General features: G+C 39.5%; 1 protein-coding gene across 4 annotated transcripts in view; it reads right to left on the bottom strand.

Moving 5' to 3' along the window:
- The window catches only part of Phldb2 (pleckstrin homology-like domain, family B, member 2), a 94,383-nt gene that overhangs the window by 61,881 nt on the left and 9,081 nt on the right, over positions 1–23,421 (bottom strand). For all 4 annotated transcript variants that reach the window (XM_013028587.1, XM_013028583.1, XM_013028586.1 and 1 more), the window contains exon 2: positions 15,619–16,964. In XM_013028587.1, the coding sequence (XP_012884041.1) occupies positions 15,619–16,950 (1,332 nt within the window). In that variant the 5' untranslated portion in view covers positions 16,951–16,964. The remainder of the gene's footprint in view (positions 1–15,618; positions 16,965–23,421) is intronic.

The following is a 23,421-nucleotide window of genomic DNA, read 5'->3' as shown; positions in this document are numbered from 1 at the left end:
ACACAGTAACATTCTTCCTGCATCTCCTTCCCCCAAATAGTTTCTTTTGCTGCCAGTACTATTGCTTAATTCCAGAGGAAATAAATGACCCCAGCCTTAAGATGAATGCTATTTCGGACAGTGAAATGAAGTTTTCAAAGGCTTGCGCACAGGAAGTTTGGTCTGCTGGTGTGTCTTTCTCTCTATTCTTATCACCCCATTCAGAGCCAAACTGTCCAGGCTTGAATCACACACCCAGGCAGTGCTGCTGTGCGCATGGGCCTCAGAGAAATCTAGGCTGTGCTGAAACACACTGACCCCATAAAAGCAACACCAAAAACAAAAATAAAAACAAAAAATTATATCACAAGTATATCAGAAGAAAGTCTTCAAGGCATTTTAGAAAGCACTTCAAGAAGCCTTTTAAGGAAAGCTCTGAACAGACATTTGTCTCACTAGATGACTCTCTCTCTTCATTCTATTGTCTGGGTCCTTCCAGTCATCATGCAGTATCTTCTACTCTGTGTAACCCAAAAGCAGGGCAACCTTTTCCAGCTAGGACTCTGGGAAAAGGGCACAATGAATAATAATGGTAGAGTATCAAGGGCAAATTAGGCTTTGTCCTAGCACTCAGCTTCATAGCCAATTTCCTAGACTTCCATTTTCCCCGAAACTTTGCTTGACCACCAATGAGGCTTAAGACTCCTATGCAGTTTTCTAACCCAGTAGTCTACCATCAATTTCTTGTAGGACAGAGCATAAATACCTCAATTGGCTCAAAACATCACTTCTAAGGATTTAGAAAATAGGTCACGTTGAATCAGATTATTTAGAAACTTCTCCTTTCTCCCTACTTCAAATATGTCAAAAGAAACAGTGAAGAGGATGCAAGATCTTCAATCCTCTAAGAATACCTAGAAAAATGAGTGTGCAATTTTTTTTCCCTCACCACTGAAAAATAATGAGAGCTTGGAATATGATTTTATTTTAAGCTCCAGAGCTTCCTTTCTCTCCAAAGGAATGTGTGTGACAATGCCCTACCACAGTTTCATAGCTCTCCCTAGAGGAAACCAACTAGCTTCTCAACCCACCCAGTCCCCTTGGAATCAACATCAGCTAGTCTAAGCCACAGGACTGAAAAGGCCCTGCATAAACAAATTATGCAGAAAACTGGCTGGTTACCCATGATTCAGTTGAAAGGACATATTTTTCCCCTCTTTTTTTTTTAAGAGTTCTTTTTAACTGGCACATAATGACTTGACTTGTCTTTTCTTTCAACCCTATAGAGTCAAAATCTGTGCTTATCCATTCGACAAAGATCTAGTAAGTTCCTCGCTGCTGCCTAAGAATGTGCTATCGAGGCATAGATGACACAAGGGAGCAGTTATATCTTATATCCTCAAATTGTGTGTGTTTGTGAGCAAGCAACCAATACTGGAATGCTTGAACTCAGGACCCTGCATTTTTGTTTGGATTTTTTTCTCAAGCTGGTGCTCTATCACTTGAGTCATATCTCTACTTCAGATGTTTGCTGGTAATTGGAGGTAAGAGTCTCAGGGTCTTTCCAGCCTGGGCTAGCTTTGAGCCATAAACCTCAAATCTCAGCCTCCTGGGTAGGTAGGATTACAAGCATGAGCCACTGGAACCTAGCTATCTATCCTCAGGCTTTTGCAAAAGGCACAAATAAGTCATCATATATGAAGAAGCAAACAGAAAAAAAATCCAACAAGAAAGTAGAGTTGATTCCTCGAGCGAACTGAGTTTATATGGTAAAGTGGGTAACAGGGCATTTCTATGAATCAACCTCAGAGGCCAGTGGACAGGACTGAGAAATATCATGATAACTCAGGGCTCAGCTGCTACGATATGGCAGGAGAGAAGGTTCCAGATAGATTCCTGCACAGAAATGGTAGAAATGGGCCAACAGTCTTCCTTTCTGTATCAGGGCTTAAGACATCCCAACAGTCCCAAAGAAATTTTTAGAATACATTCCCAGGTTCACCAAGGCAGAGTCAAAGAGGCATGGAAGGTGAGAGGCAGAACGGGAAAGCTGACAGCAACTATGCAGAACGTTCAAGAGTGCAGGAAAACATGTGGGTACCAATTAGATCGGACATAGGATAATCAAGAAGAAAAAGAGGCAGTGACTGAAAAGTTTTGAATGTGGATCTATTTGGTTTTAGAGATAAATCCCTTGGGAGTAGTAATGAGCTAGTCTAATTGCCTTTTTCTTGGCTTGGTACAAGATGGCTCTTTTCCATCCCTAAACTGAATACAATGCTCAGACTTCCACTGGCCACTGTAATGTGAGAAGCAGTGAGCATGACCTCTGAATGAACAGCCAGCACATGATTCATCATAAGCCTTTCATTGTCATGGCACAGTGACCCTCCAGATGGTGTTGGCTTTATTCACTTGAGTCCTGAGTGAGAACGCATAGAGCAGAGGCCTTGGCCAAGCCATGGCTAGATCTGTTACTATGAAGCCTCCAAGATAGAAAACCTCATTTATTTATTTATTTTCATTAAAGAATTTCCAAGGCCTGGCTTCTACCTTTGCTTCGAGAAGGCAATCTATATCATATTGGACTGATGTGTCTTTGTTGAGGGAAGACCTGATCATCTCAGGGTGAGAGTTGGCCATTTCAGAAAGTCAGTTCTGTGGTTTACTGTAGGAACTCTGGGCCATGGGTTCTCATTCAACCTGGAAACTAATATTAAACACAGAGGAAACCCATCAGTCAATAAATCATGACAGTGTGATGAAGTCTCCATATAAACTCTGGATGCTAGAACTCATGCAACTTTCCTGGTATATGTGTGTGCCGTCACACACCATGTCCAGTATTGGCAATGAACTCATTCCAACTCCAGCAGGAGAGGGAGGGCATTCAAAGTGGAACCCTCTGGATTCTGCCCTGTGTGGTCATCCTTTGGCTCTTCTCTATTTGTCCTTTCCCTGTAAGCAATAATGTCTGTTACTATAATACCTTTCAGTGAGTTCTTTGGAGTGTAGTGAATTTTCAGACCTGCGAGTTGTTTGGGGAAAGCTTGACTTTGAAGATGGTATTAGAAATGAGGGAAGAATTGCATGGAATCTGTGCCTTTAAACTTGTTATTGGCCTTCACCTTTACCTCAACCTTATCATAGTATGGTTTTGTTTTCTTTCTTTTTAACTAGGTTAAGACAAATAATCTGATTAAAATATTGTCTGTAATAGTCAGGGGGTTTAATTGTTTGGCTTTTACAAATTATCTATATGGAAGTCAGTTTAGTGTCTAGTTAGGAATATCAGATCTATAGACTGAGAGTTTAACCTTCAGACTGGTATCCAAGGAAGCACAGACTGTGAATACAGTCTGGCAGTCAGTGACTCATGACTTTAATCCCAGCTTTGCAGGAAGCTAAGGTTTGAGGATTCAAAGCTGGACAAGGAGGAGGAGGAAGAGGAGGAAATGGAGGAGGAAGAGGAAGAGGAGGAAGAGGAGGAGGAAGAGGAGGAAGAAGGAGGAGAAGGATGAGGACAAGGAGGAGGAGGAGGAAGAGGAGGAGGAGGAGGAGGAGAAAAACCCTAAGACTTCATCTTGAAAATAACCAGCAAAATGCCAGACCAGAGGTATGACTCAAGTGATAAGAGTGCTAACGATGAGTGGAAAAGCCAATCAAGACCTTGAAACTAAATTCAAGCCTGGATACTGGCACTCACGTGTACGTGTGTGCATGCACATGCATGCGTGCGTACGCGGGCACACACACACACACACATCACAAATTTTGCCCTATCAATAAGGTTAAGCTAGATGGGCATATCTGACAAATAGAAGCATAATGACTTCATGTGACTGTCTGCTCAGAAATGAAATGCCAATTATTAGTGACATTAATTATCTGACAAATACTGATCAAACATTTGTGATGTGCAGATTGTTATAAAGATTTTGTATTACATACACTGTTCTCCTCTGTACGACTAAATAAGCATGTACAGGAGGAGACATGCCCCAAATAACTAGAACATTTACAACAGTAGAACCACACTAAATGAATTAAACAAACATTGCTTAATGAGATCAAGGCCATCACGCTTAAACTTCTCAGATTGCCCTTCTCTTTCTATCTCTATTGTATGGCCCTCCTTTCTCCAATATACCAGAACCTGTAAGAGTATGAATTGGGCACAGATTGCTGCAATCTGAGTCTGGAACTGTAATTACTTGGGGGGCCTTAAACATTCTAGACAAGGCATTTAGGTGCTCAATTCTTCCTGTGTAAAACTAGAATAGCTCTATTATAGAATTGTGATCAAGTTTACTGCTCTATTATTACTCTATTACTACGGTAACCTGAGGAGGAAAGATTGTTTTTTTTCAACCTTCCACTGTTGTTTGGTTCCTCTGTGCTCATTTTCTCTATAGCACATTAAGTTTAGTGAAGTAGGGTCCTAGACAGAACTACCCTCCAAAATATTTACTCTCCCAGCCTGCACATATATTTCATCCTGGACCTGTCTGGGTTACTATTCATATTACCTTTCTTCCCACCCTCAACTTGAGAGCTCATGAGTGACTTACTCAGCTGAGTACAAGCACCATCCAAATACCTAAGGCGTTTCTCATTTCCTACTTTTCTCGTACTCAAAGATGTTCAGTTCTTTTAACCTCATCTTTGAGATCAATTCCTCACACACACCTGTTTGTTTTACTGTTGCTCACATGTGTGGCCACACCTTCCTCTCACTCTGTCACCTCTACTGAAGCCTTCAGCTGTATCCTCATCTCAGAAGGCCCTGGATGTAACTAGATGTAAATATTTTTAAAATAGATGTAATTACCTAAAAAACCTATAGTTTAACTAATTGTAACAAACATTATTAATAGTTTAAAATGACAATTTATTATAAAAATCATAGATTATATGTAATATATGCCGAGGTAACATTCATTTTGATATTTTTAATTCATATCAAATATTCCCCAAAGTAATATAACTTGTTTGAATTAATTCTGTTCATTTTTATTCAGTTTACTTTTCCCATCTGAATATCATTTGCATCTGTTAGATGCATGTTAGTCTCTGGCCACAAGTACCTTAACTCTATATTTTAGTCCTCTTCCCGATGCTTTTTTTGCATCATTTTGGCAATCAAAATTAATTGGCAAATGTGTTAGTTTTTTGTTTTGTTTTTTGTCAGTCGTGGGGCTTGAACTCTGGGCCGGGGTGCTGTTCCTCAGCTCTTCAGCTCAAGGCTAGCGCTCTACCACTTGAGCCACAGCACTACTTCTGGTGTTTTCTGTTTATGTGGTGCTAAGAAATCGAACCCAGGGCCTCATGCACTCTACCACTAAGCCACCTTCCCAGCCCCAAATATTTTGTTTTTAAGGCATATTAAGTTTGAGTGTGAACTATTCTTAAAATGCTAAAAGGTATCATTTGAAAGGGAATATTCAATACGCAGCACACAAAAAAAGAAATTATCTTGAAAAACTTTGTTTGTTTTTTGTTGTAGTTTGTTTTGAGTACTGGAGTTTAAACTCAGGGCTTTGCATTAACTAGACAGGTGTTCTACCTTTTAGCTACACCTCTAGCCCAAGAACCTTTCTTTTTCTTTTTAGTGGTATTGAGGGTTGAACACAGAGCCTTGTGCTAGACAGACAGGCACTCTTAAGACTGAGCCATGACCTTAACACCTTTTGCTTTATTTTTCAGATAGGGCCTTACGTTTATGCTTCACCTTTCATGAACTGCAGTCCTCCTGTTTAACCTTCCCACATAGTTGAAACTACAACATTTGCCATAAATGCTCAGCTTTTATTAAGATATGATCTCAATACAAGAAGATACTCTTAGGAGAACACAAAGGTACAATGCCTGAGTGCATCTGATCATATAAAATAATATTTATCAAAATGAATTCCAGCAAATGGAAACAAGAGGGATTTTTCTCTGCTGTTTTTGTTTTCTTTTCCTTTTGTTTATTGGCTTGTCTGTCTTTGAAAGGCTAAGGGAGGGCAGAGAAATGGAAGGACAAAGGGTGAACAAAATGTAGCAGTGGTACTCACTAGACACTACGTTGAGAATGAGCTATAAAATTTGGTGGGGATGGGAGGAAAAAACTGGGAGAGTGAGGGAAGGGGTGACATTGTTCAAAAAGAAATGTACTCTTAACCCCAGCTATTGTAACCCCTCGATACATCACCTTCATAACTGCAACTTCTAAAAGATGATAGGATCTTATGAAGTTTTGCCCAGGCTGGCCCTTAACTGCAAGATTCTCAATCTCTGCTTCCTAAGTAGCTGTGATTACAGGCATGTACCACCTTTATAACATTCATGAAAGGACAAAAATCATACAAATGGAAAGATCAGTGATTACCAGATGCTAAGAGGGTCTCCCTGACAACAAAACTGTTCTATATCTATAGCCATTTCATATCCTGCTTGATTTTGCACTATGCTTTGCAAGATGTCAACTGGATACATTATATGCAGTATCTCTCTGAATATTTCTAATAATTGCATTGAATCTGAAGGGATTTTTTTTTTTTTTTTTGGTCATGGGGCCTGAACTCTGGGCCTGGGCACTGTCCCTCAGCTCTTCAGCTCAAGGCTAGCGCTCTACCACTTGAGCCACAGGACCACTTCTGGCTTTTTCTGCTTATGTGGTGCTGAGGAACTGAACCCAGGGCCTCATGCATGCAAGGCAAGCACTCTACCACTGAGCCATCTTCCCAGCCCCGATCTGAAGTTATTTTGAAATAAAAAAGGGAGAATTTAGTCATAATAGTCAATGTATATTCTGCAAACTTAACAAAGTTGAGAGAAAGGGTTGGGTTGAGAGGGAAGGGAGAAAACAGTAAGATGAGTGACAGCAATCAAAATGTATTGTGTCTATTATTTCTTTGTTGCTTTGTATGTCCCTCCCCTACCGTATAACCCCTGCTTTCACTGTATTTGATGTTGGTATAATTTGTGGAGGGGAAGGGAAAAAACAAATCATTTAAATAGGGATACAGGTGGGCCCATTGCAACAATGAGAAGTACACATTGTTATGTCGAAAACGAACTTTACAACTTTGGTGGGGGGGGCGAGAGGAGGATTGGGTGATGATGGCGGGGGGGGGGGGGGGGAGGGGCGAACTTTACAACTTTGGTGGGGGGGGCGAGAGGAGGATTGGGTGATGATGGCGGGGGGGGGGGCCGGAGAGGATGGGAAGGGTTGGGAAGGGGAAATAAAGGAGGAGGCTACAATGCTTGATAAGAAATGTACTCACTATCTTGCCCATGTAATTGTAACCCCTCTGTACAGTATTTTCACAATAAAAAAATGTATTGTGTCCATAAACTGATTTGTTGACTGGTAATTTCTTTGTACAGCTACTTAAATATAATAAAAATATAATTACAAAATAGGTTACTGTTCCATGTAAAGTACCTTCTAGTAAGTCTTAGCCTGTGCATCAAGATGACTAAAGCAAAAATTTCCATTCATAAAGTGATGAATGTGTTCATATTATAGTACTTCTTTGGGATTTTCTTTGCTTTCTGAACCATCAGCCTCAAACTCGGAAAAGAAGAAAAATTCACATTTTTCAATAAACTAGGGCCAACTAAAACTTGTCATCTGATGAGAAAATACTTAAACATAGCTCAAAAGTCAACTTCTAATGTAGATGTACCAAATAATTTGAATAAAAACAAGAACTCTGTTTACTATGAAGAAAGAATAGTTCTCCTTCAGTGTACCTCCATTTCTGTATGCCTGTAGGTATTAAGATAGTATATTTTCAATGATAGGGTTGTTTGTATGCCTTTTTCCCATGACGTTTATCCATGAGCTTTGCTTTTGATTTAAAAAACAAGTGCCCATGTATTGGTTTATTATTTTTCAAAATGATGCATAAGACTTCTTCCATAACTAGCATGGTTGCCACTGAAGATCTCTTCATGTGAGCTGCCTTTTGTATTTCAGAATTTAGCCAGACTATAGAGCACTATGCTGCTTCAAACTATACCCATCCAATTCCAAGCTGAGATTTTTTTTTAAACATGTAGCACCATCAAGAGGCAATTGCTTGTATTGCCTCTGTAACAAGATCCTGAGTGTTCTGTCAAGGGTAAAGAAGCCTGCTTTTAATGACCACTGTGACAGACTACTGTCATATAGGATTACCTTAAGATATTAACTCTGCCCCTCTGTCATGTGAAGTAATGATAAATTATTGCTCAGTGCTAAGTTTCCCTTCCCACTCCTTTTCTATCCATCTTGCCAATGGAAGATGAAGGGGAAAAAATAGATGTGGCTTTTCAAAAATATAGTCCCCATTAACTGAGGACGATGTACCATCTTTATTTTCTAACCATTAATTCTTTCAATATTTAATGAACATGTGCAAATATGTCAGCAATTTGCTGTTTGAAAGATGCAGAGTGAAAAACCCTTGCTTTACTCTCTAATGACCCAAGGTGGTCTGATGATAGATATTCTACTGTGGTATAGATCCAGTGGGTATATAGATTTGTTCCTACTTTATTTAGAAACAGGGAAAGGATGTTTAGAGACCCGGGGATGGTGGGGAGGGGGGCTTATCTAGTAGATGATGCTTCATTTCACATGGGCTTTAAAGGCCTTGTTAAGTTAAAGGAATTAAAATTGTATACATTGATGGCTTGCATTATATTTCTGAACTATAGCCTGTAAAGCATCCCTGCAGGGCATGAAAGTGACAGAAGGCAGGAAATGGAGAGCTGGCTGGCTGCTTTCAACAGAAGAGCTAAGAAAAGGCTCCACAGACTCCCTCTGAACCTGAAGAGTAAATCAATTCATGTAAGTAACAATGGCATTTCAAACTCAGAACAAAAAGAAAACATCTGGGCCACTAAGTTTATTTGGCTCATAAACCAACCTCTCACCTTATTTGCAGTTTGCCTGGCTCACTTCCCACCATTGCAAACCCTTTTTTCCCCCTTAATGAAATCTTAGCTGTCCTCTAGCAAGGAGAAGGGCTGCAGCAGGAAGGTGATTGCTTTCAAGTCAGACTGGAGGACAAAATAGTTTTCCACACTTAATGTTTTCACATTTCAAAGAGCCTTCTCTTTTGTGTGTGTGTGTGTGTATGTGTGTTTCAGTACTGGGATTTGAACTCAACTGAGCACTTGCCAAGCAGGCAAGTGCTCTACTAATGAACCACTCTTCCAAGTCACTCCTCAAACTTAAAGAACTTTTTAAAATAAAAAAGATTAAAACTATAGCCAGGCACTGGTGACTCCTGCCTATGATCTGAGTTACTCAGAAGGCTCAGATCTGAGAATCACAGAGAGGCAAATCTGAGAGACTCTTTTTCTCTATTTAACAAGCAAAAAACCCCCAAAAGTAGATGGGTGGCTCAAGTGATAGAGTGCCAGCCTTGAATGGAAAGGCCTACACAAGAGTAAGCCCCATCATAATCACAAAAAAGGGAAAGACCAATTCTATAACTAAGCAACAATAAACATTTTCTCAATATTGACCATCCTACTTCTGCTACCCAACCAAGATATGCCATTAAACTTAACAATTCAGTCTAGTTCAAGCCAAAAAGTTCTGCATGCTTAAGTTTTTTTAAATTCCTAAACATTTTTTCCTAATGACAGAACTGAATTATTCCAGTCTATCTACTCTCTGGTCTTTAAAACAGTATAGCATCAGACCACCTTTAAGGGCTTAGAGAGCATATACATTTGTCATAAAAATATCAAAATTTCTTAAACAAATACCCTTCGTTATATGTTTTAGAATCATATGCTGTGCTCAACAGGACACAAGCTCGATTCCGAGGCCTTCAGCCTTCATTTTTCTTATGACCTGGGGAGCACCAATTCTTACCTCCTCCCTCCAAAAAAGAAAAACAACAAAACTTGTGATGATGAATCTTGATTGCCAGCGTGTGTGAATTACATTCTTCCTGAGCAAGTGCATGAATTGAGGCTACCATTGCCTATGGACAGAGCTGCTCCAGCCTTTCAAGGCAGACTCACACCAGTGACTCTGCAGGCAGTCCCAGGCCTTCAGCTCAGGCTGGGATGTGTTGTTATTGGTTCCTCTTGTTGAGACATCCAGCTTATAGAGTGAGTAGCCACCAGGTTTTCTAGCTCTCCAGCTTGCTAATGGCCATTTTTGGACTATCCAGCCCCTATTGTGTAAGCCAATACAATAACCCCTTTGTATAATTATATTCTACACACACACACACATTCTCTCTCTCTCTCTCTCTAATCGTTCTCTATCTCCAGAAAACCTAAAATTTTCCAACTTAAAAAAAAACACCTTTTTTTTGAAGGGGTGTAGGGGTAGTACTGGGGTTTGTACTCAAGGCCTCAAGCTTGCTTAACTCTACTGTTGAACCATGCCGCTATCTCTTTTTGCTTTCATTATTTTTTGAATAAGGTCTCAAATGTATTCCAAGGCTAAACCAAGATCCTTCCGTTTATGTGTCACACATGCCTGGAATACAAGGAATGTGCCACTTCACTGTGCTTTTTTTTATTATGATGAATTTTTTTTTCTTGCCTTGGCTAGCCTTGAACTGTGATCCTCCCAATCTCGGCCTCCAGAGTAGTTAAGAGGACAGGTGTGAGACATGACAGCTACCTAGAGAATTTCCTTTTTTCCAGAACTAAGTCTGCATTTATGCTGAGCTATAGGCATTCTTTTAAATAGAGCTTCATTGTTACCCAGAATTATTTTTATTTACTGGAACCCAAAGGTGCACCTTACAGCCACATGTAAATGAAACTCCTATTACTGTACCTTTTTGACTAGGAGCTAAATGTGTATCACCAAAACAGACACAATTCCAGCCACTTGCAGATTAAAATTCTTTAGTTGTAAAATGCTTTCAGAAGTGTTCCAATAACAAAACACCTTTCAAGCAGCAAAGACTTGCTGACCTAGACATCTGACCCACTATGGAAATTTAATAGGTACCTGGAAAGAAAACCAACCTTATCTCCAGGGAATCCATAGTGATAGGGAATGTAAAAACCCAGAAAGCCTTATTCCATGATGTCTCATGAGAGCTGGCATTCCAAGAGCACAAAATATCACATATGGCCCTGCATGGTTCTATCTGGTGACAATGCTGTTTACTAAGGCTTTGAGATGACTGTCATTAGCCCAAAGAAAATATTTAATTGCTACAATGCAATCTCTAGGGCTCTATTGATTCTTCATAATAAAATGCAGATACATTTAGCAATTGGCAATTAATCTATTGGTAATCTTAACAGTGGAGGATGTGTTTTTATTTTCTCATTTAAAAGTGTTTGGACCAACTAGGTACCAGTGGTTTTGCCTATAATCCTAGCTACTCAGGAAGTCAAGTTCTGAGAAGCCCAGCTCAAAGCCAGCCCAGGCAGGAAAGTCTATGATATTCTTATATCCAATTAACTAGCAAGAAGCCAAAAGTGGAGCTGTTGCTCAAGTGGTACAATACTGGATGTGAGCAAGAAAAGCAAATGGATACCGCCCAAACCCGGGATTCAAGCCCCAATACATGTACACACAAGCATACACACAATGCCTGAACCATAAGATACTCTAAGTAGCCCATCTCTGCTTTGAGATTCCTCGGAAGTATGTGAGCACCAAATGGGATGGAAAAGAATATCCAGTTTGCTTCATAATTATTTCTCCAGCCTTTGACACAATTGATCAGTCAGAGTTAGCATTTCAGCCCTACTTGGCTCTGAATGAAGGAGTTAAAAAGACCACTGATGTCCCGAGAGACTGGATTCAAGTGTCTACACTTCATATGAGCAGTACAGTAACTAAGTTACACAGTAACATCATAAATCAAGGCTTGATATCTGGTTTCTGAAATCTCTCTCTCACTCACTCAGTTACACACACGCACGCGCGCACACACACACACACACACACACACACCTACCAATGAAAAAGCTGACAGAATGACAAAAGCATTAACTGGCAGCTGAGAGTAAGAAATAAGACTATATATTTTTAAAGATCTCAAATAACACAGCAGTTGGAGGCTATTTAATTTTAACACAGATGCATAGTGAATTATTAATCTTCATTCAGAGGACCTTGGTTTGATACTAACTGCAGTTACCTGGAGATTTCTATCAAAAATGAACAAGTAATAATAGTAAAAAAAAACTATATATCCAGACATACTTGGTATAATCAGAGCTAAGCTACAAACACTATAGGGATGCTTAGTGATCTAAGTTTTCTTGGGGTGGTTTCCTCCTCCATGGGTTAAATAAGGCTCCAGCAGCTATTTGTTGAACATTTTTATAAGAGTTGTGTCGACTCTGAAATCTAAAGTGTCCACATGTAGTGTGTGGAGTTAATTGAACTGCACAGCCAAGGTGTCCCACGGCACGGGTCCCAAGGCAGCCTAGGCCTGCCTTTCTTTGGCACTTGGAGTAAACTCCAAATGGCAGTAGAACTTGACCTTCAATTACTCTCCACTCTTGTAGTTGTGGTTTGCCTGGTTTGGTGCTGCTGTTTTTGGTTCTGACTTTTGGATGAATTGATAGTTCGGATTTGCCCACCTCTGTTAGTTGTCCCCAGTGGTGGCAGCTGAGTTTAGGAATCTGGTGTCACCTCTTGGTGAGCTGTCAGGTAGAACTGAAATCTAGGCTTTGTCAAGAGCATTTGACAGAGCATTTGTTTTTGTTGTTTATTACTTGTCTCTGATTAGAAAAAGGATTTGTGCCAAATAGCATTTGGGCAGTTTTTGAGGCTGACTGAGTGGCACGTGTGTGCTAGTATATACTTCTGATGTGTAGTTTCACACGGCACAGCTTATGCTGAGGTTTCTGAGAAAAACAAAATCACTATGTATGGGTGAAATATTTTCCTGCTGGCTCAGTACAAAATAAACGTAAGTCTAATCAGCATTAAAATAAGTCTGACAGTCCCAAAATTCCAAGAAAATAAAGTGAAATTTTGATACTTCATGTTTTCTACCTTCTTAAAAAAAGTACATTCTCATCAAACTGTGACTCATAGCATTGTTTTTCTTTCCACTAGAGAACAATCTATACACAATCAAGGCACATACTTAAATCAGCCTGGGTTGATCATTTGGCTCAAAACACAGCTAGACACAATCATTTCCTTGTTTTATCCACATATAGTTAATACAACTATACATAGATACGTAATTTTATTTTATTTTTATCTTTTTGGTAACTGGGGATCGAACCCAGGATGTTGCACTTGCTAGGCAAGTGCTTTGCCACTGAGCTACATCCCAGCCATGTAATTTTAGTTTTTAATGGAATTTAGGTTTTTTGTTTTTTGTTTTTGTTTTTTGGTCAGTTGTGGGGCCTGAACTCTGGGCCTGGGCATTGTTCCTGAGCTCTTCAGCTCAAGGCTAGCATTCTACCACTTGACCCACAGCACCATTTCCAGCTTTTTCTGCTTATGTGGTACTTAGGAACTGAACCCAGGGCCTCATGCATGCATGCAAGGTATATTTTATAGAGACTGTCCATCTGAACTTCTTTGAAAGTATAAATTTTAAGCACATATTTAATATCCTAGCAAACACTGCATTGCTTTGCTTAATCTTTTTTCTTCCTCTTTTCATTTCTTCCTTTCTTTCTTTCTCTCTCCTTCCTTCTTTCCCTCCCTCCTTTCCTTCTTCCTCTCTCTCTCTTTCTTTCTCTCTCTCCTACCAAGTAGCTAGGATTACAGATATGAGTTACAGTGCTTGGTTCAAATACTATTTATATATTTTTATTTGTTATCTTTCTTTACTTTGAGTTGGGTCACAGACTCCATCTCAATCAAGTTTTTAAAGGTTAAATTAAAAAAGTAGGCATGGTGGCACACAAATTTCTTCCCAGTTATTCTGGAAAAATAAATAGAATGGTGAAGGTCCAGAGCACTATTTGTAAAGTATCAAAAGTGAATAGGGCTAGAGACATGGTTTGAGTGGTAGAATGCCAGCCTACCAAGAGCAAGGCCCTTAATTCAAACTTTAGTTCAATTCCATAATGCACACTGGTTTTCATTCACTATTCTTATGATCGTTGAAAGCTCTGTGAGGAGAGAAGATATTAACTTATTAAAAACTTGTAAACCATTTGAACTTAATGACCAAGTTAATATTTTCTGTCCACAGTTTACCTGGCTTGGCATTAACTAATTTTGGATGTGATTTAATAAGTTTATATTGACATACCTTCTCTTATAGTAACTAAAGCACTATGGAAATCTTATCCTTTCGTAAACCAGATTGCCATCCCATAGATTCTCTCATTAAGGAAATTAATCATTAATGAAGCAAAACAATCTCTGACATTTATTGATTCTTGAAGAAGAAAAACATGTTTAGAAGAAGGTGGAACAATTCAGTTGTTCTTTCTCATTAGTGGAACTCAAAATATATTTCTTCCCGTTATTTTAAACATTTTCCACTTTAGGCATAAATTCTTTTTCATTCCTGCCTTTCTTCCTGCCTTTCTTCCTGCCTTTCTTCCTGTGTTTCTTTCTTCCTGTGTTTCTTTCTTTCTTTCTTTCCTTTCTTTCTTTCTTCTTTGCCAGTCCTGGGGCTTGAACTCAGGGTCTGGGCACTGTCCCTGAGCTTCTTTTGCTCAAAGCTAGTACTCTACCACTTGAGCCACAGTGCCATTTCTGGCATTTTCTGTGTATGTGGTACTGAGGAATCGGACCCAGGGCTTCATGCATGCTAAGCAAGCACTCTACCACTAAGCCATGTTCCCAGTCCATATATAAATTCACTGTCAATGAAAAGCAAACTCAGTAAATGTGGGTGTGTCTTGTAGTTTTCAGTCACAGGTATGTTAAGAGACGTGGCTGACAGAGCATAGAGTATGTGTGTAATGAAGGAGAGTTGAACAGTTTGGAAACAATCCTTAACTTTCTTGACAACTTTTTGTACAAATTTATTGCCTAATTTCTAATGACTTATACTTTCCTTAACTAATGTCAAACCATACACCTGCAACTTAATATGTTTCCTCACAGTCTTTGTGTGTATGTGAAGGTGCATGTGTGTGTATGTGTGAGTGCATATTTGTGTGTGTGTGTACGCATATTTGTGTGCACATGGGTGCCAGTACTGGGGCTTGAATTCAGGACACTGTCCCTGATTGTGTTTTTTGCTCAAGGTTGGCGCTCTATCGCTTGAGCCACAGCTCCACTTCTAGCTTTTTGGTGATTAATTAGAAATAAGAGTCTCTTAGACTTTCCTGCTTAGGCTGGCTTTGCACTGGGACCCTCCGATCTCAGCCTCCTCACACCTGATTAGAGGTGTGGGCCACTGGTGCGAAGCCTTCTGCAGTCTTAAAAGCAGTGTTTGTAAGATCTAAAAAAATCAGTAAAGTACACAATTACCTTTCTTCTAGAATTAATAGTTTACAAGAGATCTGTAGAGCAACTGAATTAACATCAGGCTCCAGTGGATCTTCCCGTGCCCATAGGCGCTTAACAACAATGACTTGGGAAGGGTTAGGGAAACACCAAGAGAGAGATGGAGGGGACAGCAGAGGCAGATAACCATGGAAACTCAACACCCCGTATAAGCCCTTGGAGTCTGCCTCCAAGGCTGCCCTGTTGATGTGGGTCAGTAAGACAGTGAGGTCAACAGATGAAAAGATTACCAGTCGCTCCATCTCCTGCTCCCTGAATCTCTCCTCCCTCTGTCGCCGGTGATAATCCATCAGGTCATCACGTCCTGAAATGGAGCTAATGCTGCTTTTCCGTTCTCGAAGGGCAGGTTGGGGAGTACCTGAGGCCTGCCTGAGGCTGTCCAAATCAGCATCATCGAATTCCACAGATCCACAAGAGAAGTTCCTTCTAGCCAAAAACACTCTGTCGGGTTCTCCTGCAGAAAATGAATGACTCGGGCTGGTCCCCGAGTACGAGGCCCTGTCAAAGTCATCAGAGGCACAGGAGGAGGTGGAGGCCAGAAGCATCTTTCGAGCCACCCGGGGGCTGGCAGGGACACTGAGGGTGGAGCTCACATAAGGGCCGCCCTCCGATGCAGAAGTCTTATAAGGTGAAGCACCTGAGCTGAGAGAAGAAAAATTAAGGTAATTGTCATTGTCTATTATACTATGAGGTAGATCCTTTTCCCCTAGTCGGCTTCGTTTAGAATTGCCCAGAGAGGTTCTTGGAGGCAAGCTGAGAGGCGTGATCTGGTTCTCTGTGGCTTTGTACAATCTGGGAAGGGATCGGCTATACGCCCCCATGTGACTCAGGCTACTCCCTGAATACTTCCGAGTTCTTAAACTGATGTGTTCAGATGCTGGCTCCTTGTGTCGAGTTAGCTTTGACGGAAGGATTAGGTTGTCCTGAATGGTCATTTTCCTGGCTTGCTTTGGGCTTGAAGGCATGCTTGCTGCTCCCGATCTGCTGATGGAAGAGGGACTACTGTCATTCAGAGAACCTCCATTCCACATGGTCAGGAGTGAGCCTGAGGCCTTCCGTCCTTCAAGACCTCCGAGAAAGTAGACATTGTCATGTGATTTATTTCTAGAGCTATATTTGGAATAGGGAGGCTTCTCAGAGATCCTCAAGGACCTTTCACTGTCCCTACTAGAATAAGGATCAAAATCTGTTCTCCCTAGTGGATATCCGCCAAGGGAGGCTGTGGTGCTGAGGAAAGGGGTGGGAGGTTTCATGGAAAGATTTTTCTCAGTTCCATCACAAGAGAATTGTTTACTTCCCTGGATTTTGGCCACGGAGGGGCTGCTTCTGACACTGGTGCCCGAAGGTAAAGGACTTCTTTTTGTAGGAACTGGCTGTGACAGGGTTAAATAAGAGCCAGAATAGTCTCCATTGGCTTTAAATTTCAGGCTGGAAGCGTATTTCTTGGAGCTTAGGTTCTCCATGTTTTGAGGATTGTCTTGCAAGGAATGTTCCCCAAATCCTTCCTCTAAACTGCCATTTTGTAAATCCAGCTGTTTTTGCGTGTAGCTACTCTCTGCCATAATCTTGCCTGACTCTGTAAAGAGGGGAAAAAAAGAGAGAAAATTTTGCTTAACAAAACAGATGAAAAAGAATCGCCCCATGTCAGCCTTGTGGTCCATTACAATGTAATTCAAAAATATATTCTGCTTTCTAATAACCTAATAAAACAACTAGACACAGAAGAAAAATGAAAAACACTGATTATAGTGTTTTTTATATATAAAAAAAGAATAACTCAAGATGATGACAATGATATTTGAGGGAAACAATTTCTAAGTAAGGAATGGTACAGAATTAGGTCGGCACACTAAAGAAAAGACAATTTCCCTTCTATGTTCTTGTCCTTGGAAGGCCATCTGCTTCCTGAACATCCAGCAACTGCCTAAAAGAGACACTCCATGGGCTTTCCTTTAGCTATCTCTGCTAGAATGATTAATAAACTCAAAACCAAAGTCATATCTTGGCAGAGAAAAAAGTTTTATGTTAGACACTGATTAAAACATGAAGGTTAGGAGATGGTTTGTTAGTGAGGTGGTATGGAGAGTTACCCTGTCAAAAGGAAGACTTTAGCTGGTGGCTCATGCCTACAATCCTAGCTACTCAGTAGGTTCAAAGCCTGCCCGGGCAGAAAAGTCTGTGAGACTCATCTCCAATAAACCACCAGAAAATGGGAAGTGGTGCTGTGGCTCAAAGTGGTATATCACTAGTCTTAAGCTGAAGAGGTTAGGGACAGTGCCCAGGCCCAGAGTTCAAGTCCCTGACTAACAGGAAAAAAAATGGGAAGACTTTAAAGCTCCTGAACTCATAAGAACTCATGATGACAGAGGAAAGGGTAATCCAAAAACTGTCACATGTTCAAGATGGAATATATGAAAACTCTACACTGTTGAATTCTCCAAATTCCCTGGTATTTTAAATGCACCATCATCATCACTGGGATCAAACACTGTCTAGCAAGATGCCTAGCAACATCTCGCTCCATCCTGTATACCCATCAGAACCCAACCATCCCTCCATCAGGATTATATCTTTCATGGTTAAAGTTCCCCCAAAACTTACGTGGCTGTATAAATACGTTTTGGACCTTAGTCTGACTACCATCCATTTGAACTCTATTAAATGTCTCTGAATTAAATCTATCACTGCAGATAAAAACAAAAAAAAATCTTTCCACTGATAAAAACATTTTCCCTAGATTATCAACAAAAGGAAAAATACAGTTTAAGTGTTCTTGTTGAATACTGAGTCTGTTTTCCAACCTTCAAGAACCTCAGACTTTGTAATATATCTCCATCCAGCATTCAAGAAGTACCACAGATGGCTACTGAGTGGTTTCCAAATGTAGTTGTCTCTGCACCAAGTTAAGAGAAGTCATGTCAAGAATTTCTATTTTTCTTTTATATATTTTAGAAGTATATATTATTTGTGCAATGGGGTTTTGTTGTTATTTCTGTATTAATTTCATCTGTAGTCGATTTACCCGACTGAAATTCCAGCAAACTTTGGCCAGTTCCCAGTCAAATCTTTCAGAACTGAGGAATTAAGGAAATAAATGGATCTTGAGAGGATGATACTGTTACTTATTATACTACAAAAAAGCACACATGGGAGAGGAGTGAGGAGGGGAAAAACTGGGAGAGAATGAAGGAGGGGGTGACATTATTCAAAAGGAAATGTACTCATTACGTGACATCTAATTGTAACCCCTCTGCATATTACCTTTACAATAAAATTTTTTAAAAGAAAGAAATATAGGCATTGCACAAAAAGAAAGAAGAAATGAAGAAAAGAAGGAAAGAAAGGAAGAAAGAAAGAAGGAAGGAAGGAAGGAAGGAAGGAAGGAAGGAAGGAAGGGAAAGAGAGAAAGAAAGAGCACCCATATGCCCAACAATAGGATAAAAAAGGGAAAGAGGTACAGTATTCACATGAGTATTATGTTACTTGTTTAAATTACAGTTTGAAGTACACTTTATAGTATGAAACACATTCATATAATGTACATTTAAAAGAACATATAACATGTACAGTTTTCTTATAGCCTCCCATTTACATTGATTATGCACACACAGGTATGTCTTGTGCATATAATAAGTGCACTAAGGACAGTTTGTAATGCATACTTGCACCGTTACATACAAACACAAGGCCAATACCTCAGTGGTCATCATTAATCTTTCCACTAAACTTCCCTCTTCATTGTATCCATCAACAAACCCTGTAAACTTTACCCTTCAGATCTATTCTACATTTGATCACTTCTTGCCATTTCCACTGCTGCCTCTCCATAAAAACCAGCATTTTCTCTGTCTCGTATGCCAGTTCACCACAGTGATAGCAGTTACAGTGAACTAAAAGAAATCACATCAAAGATTAATCATGACTATAACTGGATGGTATTTTTAGTAGTGAGTGTTCATTCATTACCCTCATATCAGTTCACGTTTTACACATTTCAAATATCTTGACATAGAAAATTACTTGGTACAAAACACTAGCATATAATCTTTAGTAATACTTTTTGTTGTATTGTTGTTGGTCATGGGTCTTGAACTCAGGGCCTGGGCGCTGTCCCTGAGCCTTTTTGCTCAAGGCTTGCAGTGTACTACTTTGAGCCACAGAGCCACTTCCATTTTTCTGGTAGTTAATTGGAGATAAGGGTCTCACAGATTTTCTTGCCCAGGCTGTCTTTGAATCACAGTTCTCAGATCTCAAATCTCATGAATGGCTAGGATTACAAGGGTGAGCCACCAGCGCCCAGCAATATTTCATTTTTTACTTGCTTAGATTTTCATTTTTTTCTTTAGCTTTTGCCCAGTTTTTGGGCCAGATGCTAATTCTTCCAGAAAATGTTATTGGAAGGAACTTTTTGAGCAGACTAACTCAATATGCATGTATATGAAGACTGCAAATTATTTTTTCTAACTCTGTAGAATGACTCTAACAAAAATGTTAATTATATATACTTTAGGCATCTGAAAAACCAAAAACGTCACCAAATAATAAATACCTTCCCTAATATGAATAAAGCTAACAGAATGATTACCAAAAGAGTTTCCAGATGTTTACTGAATATAGCTTAGCCAATAACATTAGTGGCTTCATTTTTTAAAAGGTAGCTGTTACAGTATTTTCTGATGTGAAGTGGTTCTGTTATTCTATAGAAGAAAACAGAAATCAACTTATAATTTTGAATATCAATATCCTATACCTCTGAAAAAAAGAACATCAACTTTAACTCAAGATTACCTTCTGTCAAGATGATTACACAGAGTTTAACTTTTGACTCAGTGCTTGAAGATATTGATGTCATCATAGATGATAAAATGTAGTTATACCTTTGAACTTGTTTGAAGTTGTAAATGTTAACCATCCTGAATGAAATATTACTGGTTATGTCCCTTCTTTCTTTGGGCTCATGAAACAATAGAGTATTGAACTACCAGAACTTCCTCAAAACCCCATATGGTATAACCATCTGTCTCTATCTTCTCCTTATACATATTTCTTCAAAAAATAAATCAATGAAGTGTATTATTGAAGCACTTCTATTGGTCAAACAAAATACAATTCCAGGTTTTTCTACAATATTACAGGCTGAAAAATATTAGTTGTTCAAAAGCAAAGCTAGAAAGATATTCACAAATAATAACCACATCTGAGAAAGAGCCATGCAACATATTTCAGGCATGTGTTTGTAGGGAAAAGTTACTAATGACTTACTTAGATGGAAGAACATGCTGGCAAAGATTGAAAGGAATATTCATGTTTGATACTCTAGTTTTTGCTTCAACTTCATTGGGTCTACTAAGGATGTACAAAGGTTCATTCATTTCAAGATTTTTATCATCAGGTACAGATACAGAAGTCATCCATTTGTTAAAGCTTAGTTTTCCTGTCATGGCTTACTATACACATATGCTTATCTCAACTAAATATCTCTTAATCCTAAAAATAAATTCAAGCCAGAAGATAAAGGATCAACCAGAATCTTTCTGACCCCATGAGTAATATCAGTAACTGTTGATAACTCTCTCCTTTCCTACTTCCAGTGCACTTTTTTTTCCTCTGTGGTGTGCTCCTGTGAGTGTAAGCCTAAAAAATGGGAAATGTAGACTGTTGACAGTGGTGCATGTCTGTAATTCTAGCAACTTAAGGGGTTGATCCCTGAGGACTGAGGTTCTGAGGACTGAGGTTAAAAACCAGCACAGGCAGGAAAGTCCATGAGATTCTTATCTCCAATGAACTAACAGAAAGCCAGAAGTAGAGCTGTGGCTCAAGTGATGGAGTGTCAGCCTTAAGCAATAAAAGCTAACAGACAGCAACCAGGACATGAGTTCAAGCCCCAGTATGGGGAAACAAAGAAAGAAAGAAAGGAAGGAAAGAAGGAAGGAAGAAAGGAAGGAAGGAAGGAAGGAAGAAAGAAAGAAAGAAAGAAAGAAAGAAAGAAAGATAGAAAGAAAGAAAGAAAGAAAGAAAGGAAGGAAGGAAAGAAGGAAGGAAGAAAGGAAGGAAGGAAGGAAGAAAGAAAGAAAGAAAGAAAGAAAGAAAGAAAGAAAGAGAAGTGGGAAATGGAGACTAGCACTCAGAAATGTATTTTGATTGTGGTTTAAGGTGTAGACAAAGGGAATAGAAGCAGGAGGTGGGGGTGCACAATGGAAAACTGTGGACTGAATTCCCCAGGCAATGATGTGGGAGGGAAGTGATTGCAGGCAGATTACATTAGAGACCACAGCTGACTTCAGAGAAGAGGAAGGATGAGGATGGTGGAGGTGAAGAAGTCTGCAAAAAGACCTTGGCATGGTGACAAATTGAATAGAAGGGAGGAGGAAGAGGAGAATGAGAAGGAAGAAGAGGAAGAGAGGGATCTGAATTAAAATGTATAAGAAATGATGAGGGAAAGAAAACTCCAAAGTTTAAGACTTGTCTTCATTATTTGCATTGCTATGTTAATTTTGGGTTTCTGGTACATTTTATATGAACAAACAAGAGTTCTCAGTGAAGTGGTAAGATCCCTACATTGTGTTATTGCAAAAGCAAAACAATCCTAAGAGATTTAACAGCTACATGCATTAGTCTACGCACATCTACAGAATGGTCCAGGAGAAGGAGAGAATGCATCTGGTGGCCATCTGAGGGAAAGGCTACTATTGGGAAGTCTAAACAGGAAAGAAGCTAATGCTTGTTGAAATATTCATGTTTACTTTCCAATCCATAAATTTAATCCCTCCATGACTCTTGTTATTTAACCACCTTAAATATGGATCTATCTCATTGTCAGAAAATGCCAGAAATTCCCAGAGAGATTTCAGAAACGAATGCCACCACACTTTTTGTTCTGGTCAAAAAAATTACTTAAAACACAATTTCAGGGATTATTTTTTAATTGTTTCTTTAGAGATCTCTTTGGTACAATTCTGGCATTTGTTTTAAAATACAATTCTCCAGTTCCATATATACCAGATAGCACAATGAAACTCATCCCCTTCAAATATAAATGACCAACAGTGAAGTCACAACACTGCCAGTGCCAGGCTGCAGACATCCCAGTTTTAAGATAATGAAAACAGTCTGAGTGCCTGTAGCTCATGTCTATAATCCTAGCTATTCAAGAAACTGAGATTTGGCGGATCATGGTTCAAATCCAGCATGGGCAGGAAAGTCCATGAGACTCTTATCTCTAATTAACCACCAGAAAACTGGAAGTAGCACTGTGGCTCAAGTTGGTAGAGCCCTAGCCTTGAGCTGAAGAGCTGAGAGACAGCGCCCAGGCCCAGAGTTCAAGCCCCACAACTAACCAAAAAAACAAGACAAAACAAAATAAAAGGAAGTTCATAAGACTCTATATCCATACTCTCCCCAGCCCCCCAAAAAGAAAAAGCAGCAAAAAACTTGGGTCAAGGCATGGCTCGGGTAGTAGAGCACCAGCCAGGCAAGGTAAGCTAAATGTATGCATGATCCTGAGTTCAAACTCCAGTGGCAGCTGAAAATCAAAAGATATTGAAAATACACTCAAGGCTTTGAAAAGCAAATTAAAACCATGTGTTATGTTATTATGTTGAGAAGATGGACTTAAAATGTGACCTACATGATTGCACTTGTCCACGTGATATATCCAAGCAACGTCTGAAGATTCCTAAACTATCCAGTATGTACTTGTATTCTTACATTGTCATATGTAGACACTGCCTAGAGTCACTCAACATGGCAAGAATTCATCACAAAAATATTGTTAAGGCAAGAGTAGGAAAGTGGAATTGTTTTATGTTGTTGGGAAAATAGGAAGGATGTAAGTAATCAAGACAATTTGAGAAAAGAAATTTCAAAATTAAAAAAAATTAAGGTGTAGATGAAAATATTCACATTATATTAAAGTTTGAGTACAGTTGGCTTGCCAGAGCTCTTGGAACTGAAAAGCTGCCTCCAAGACAGTAAGTACTTTGGAGCCGACAGTGGTTGATGCCTGCTCTTCAAAGCTGTCCCAGTACACTGGT

The sequence above is a fragment of the Dipodomys ordii genome, unplaced genomic scaffold (assembly GCF_000151885.1).
Source record: "Dipodomys ordii isolate 6190 unplaced genomic scaffold, Dord_2.0 Scaffold111, whole genome shotgun sequence".
In the NCBI taxonomy this organism is placed as follows: Eukaryota; Metazoa; Chordata; class Mammalia; order Rodentia; family Heteromyidae; genus Dipodomys; species Dipodomys ordii.
The sequence above is the reverse complement of the archived record's forward strand: the minus strand, read 5'-3'. Positions and strand labels throughout refer to the sequence as shown.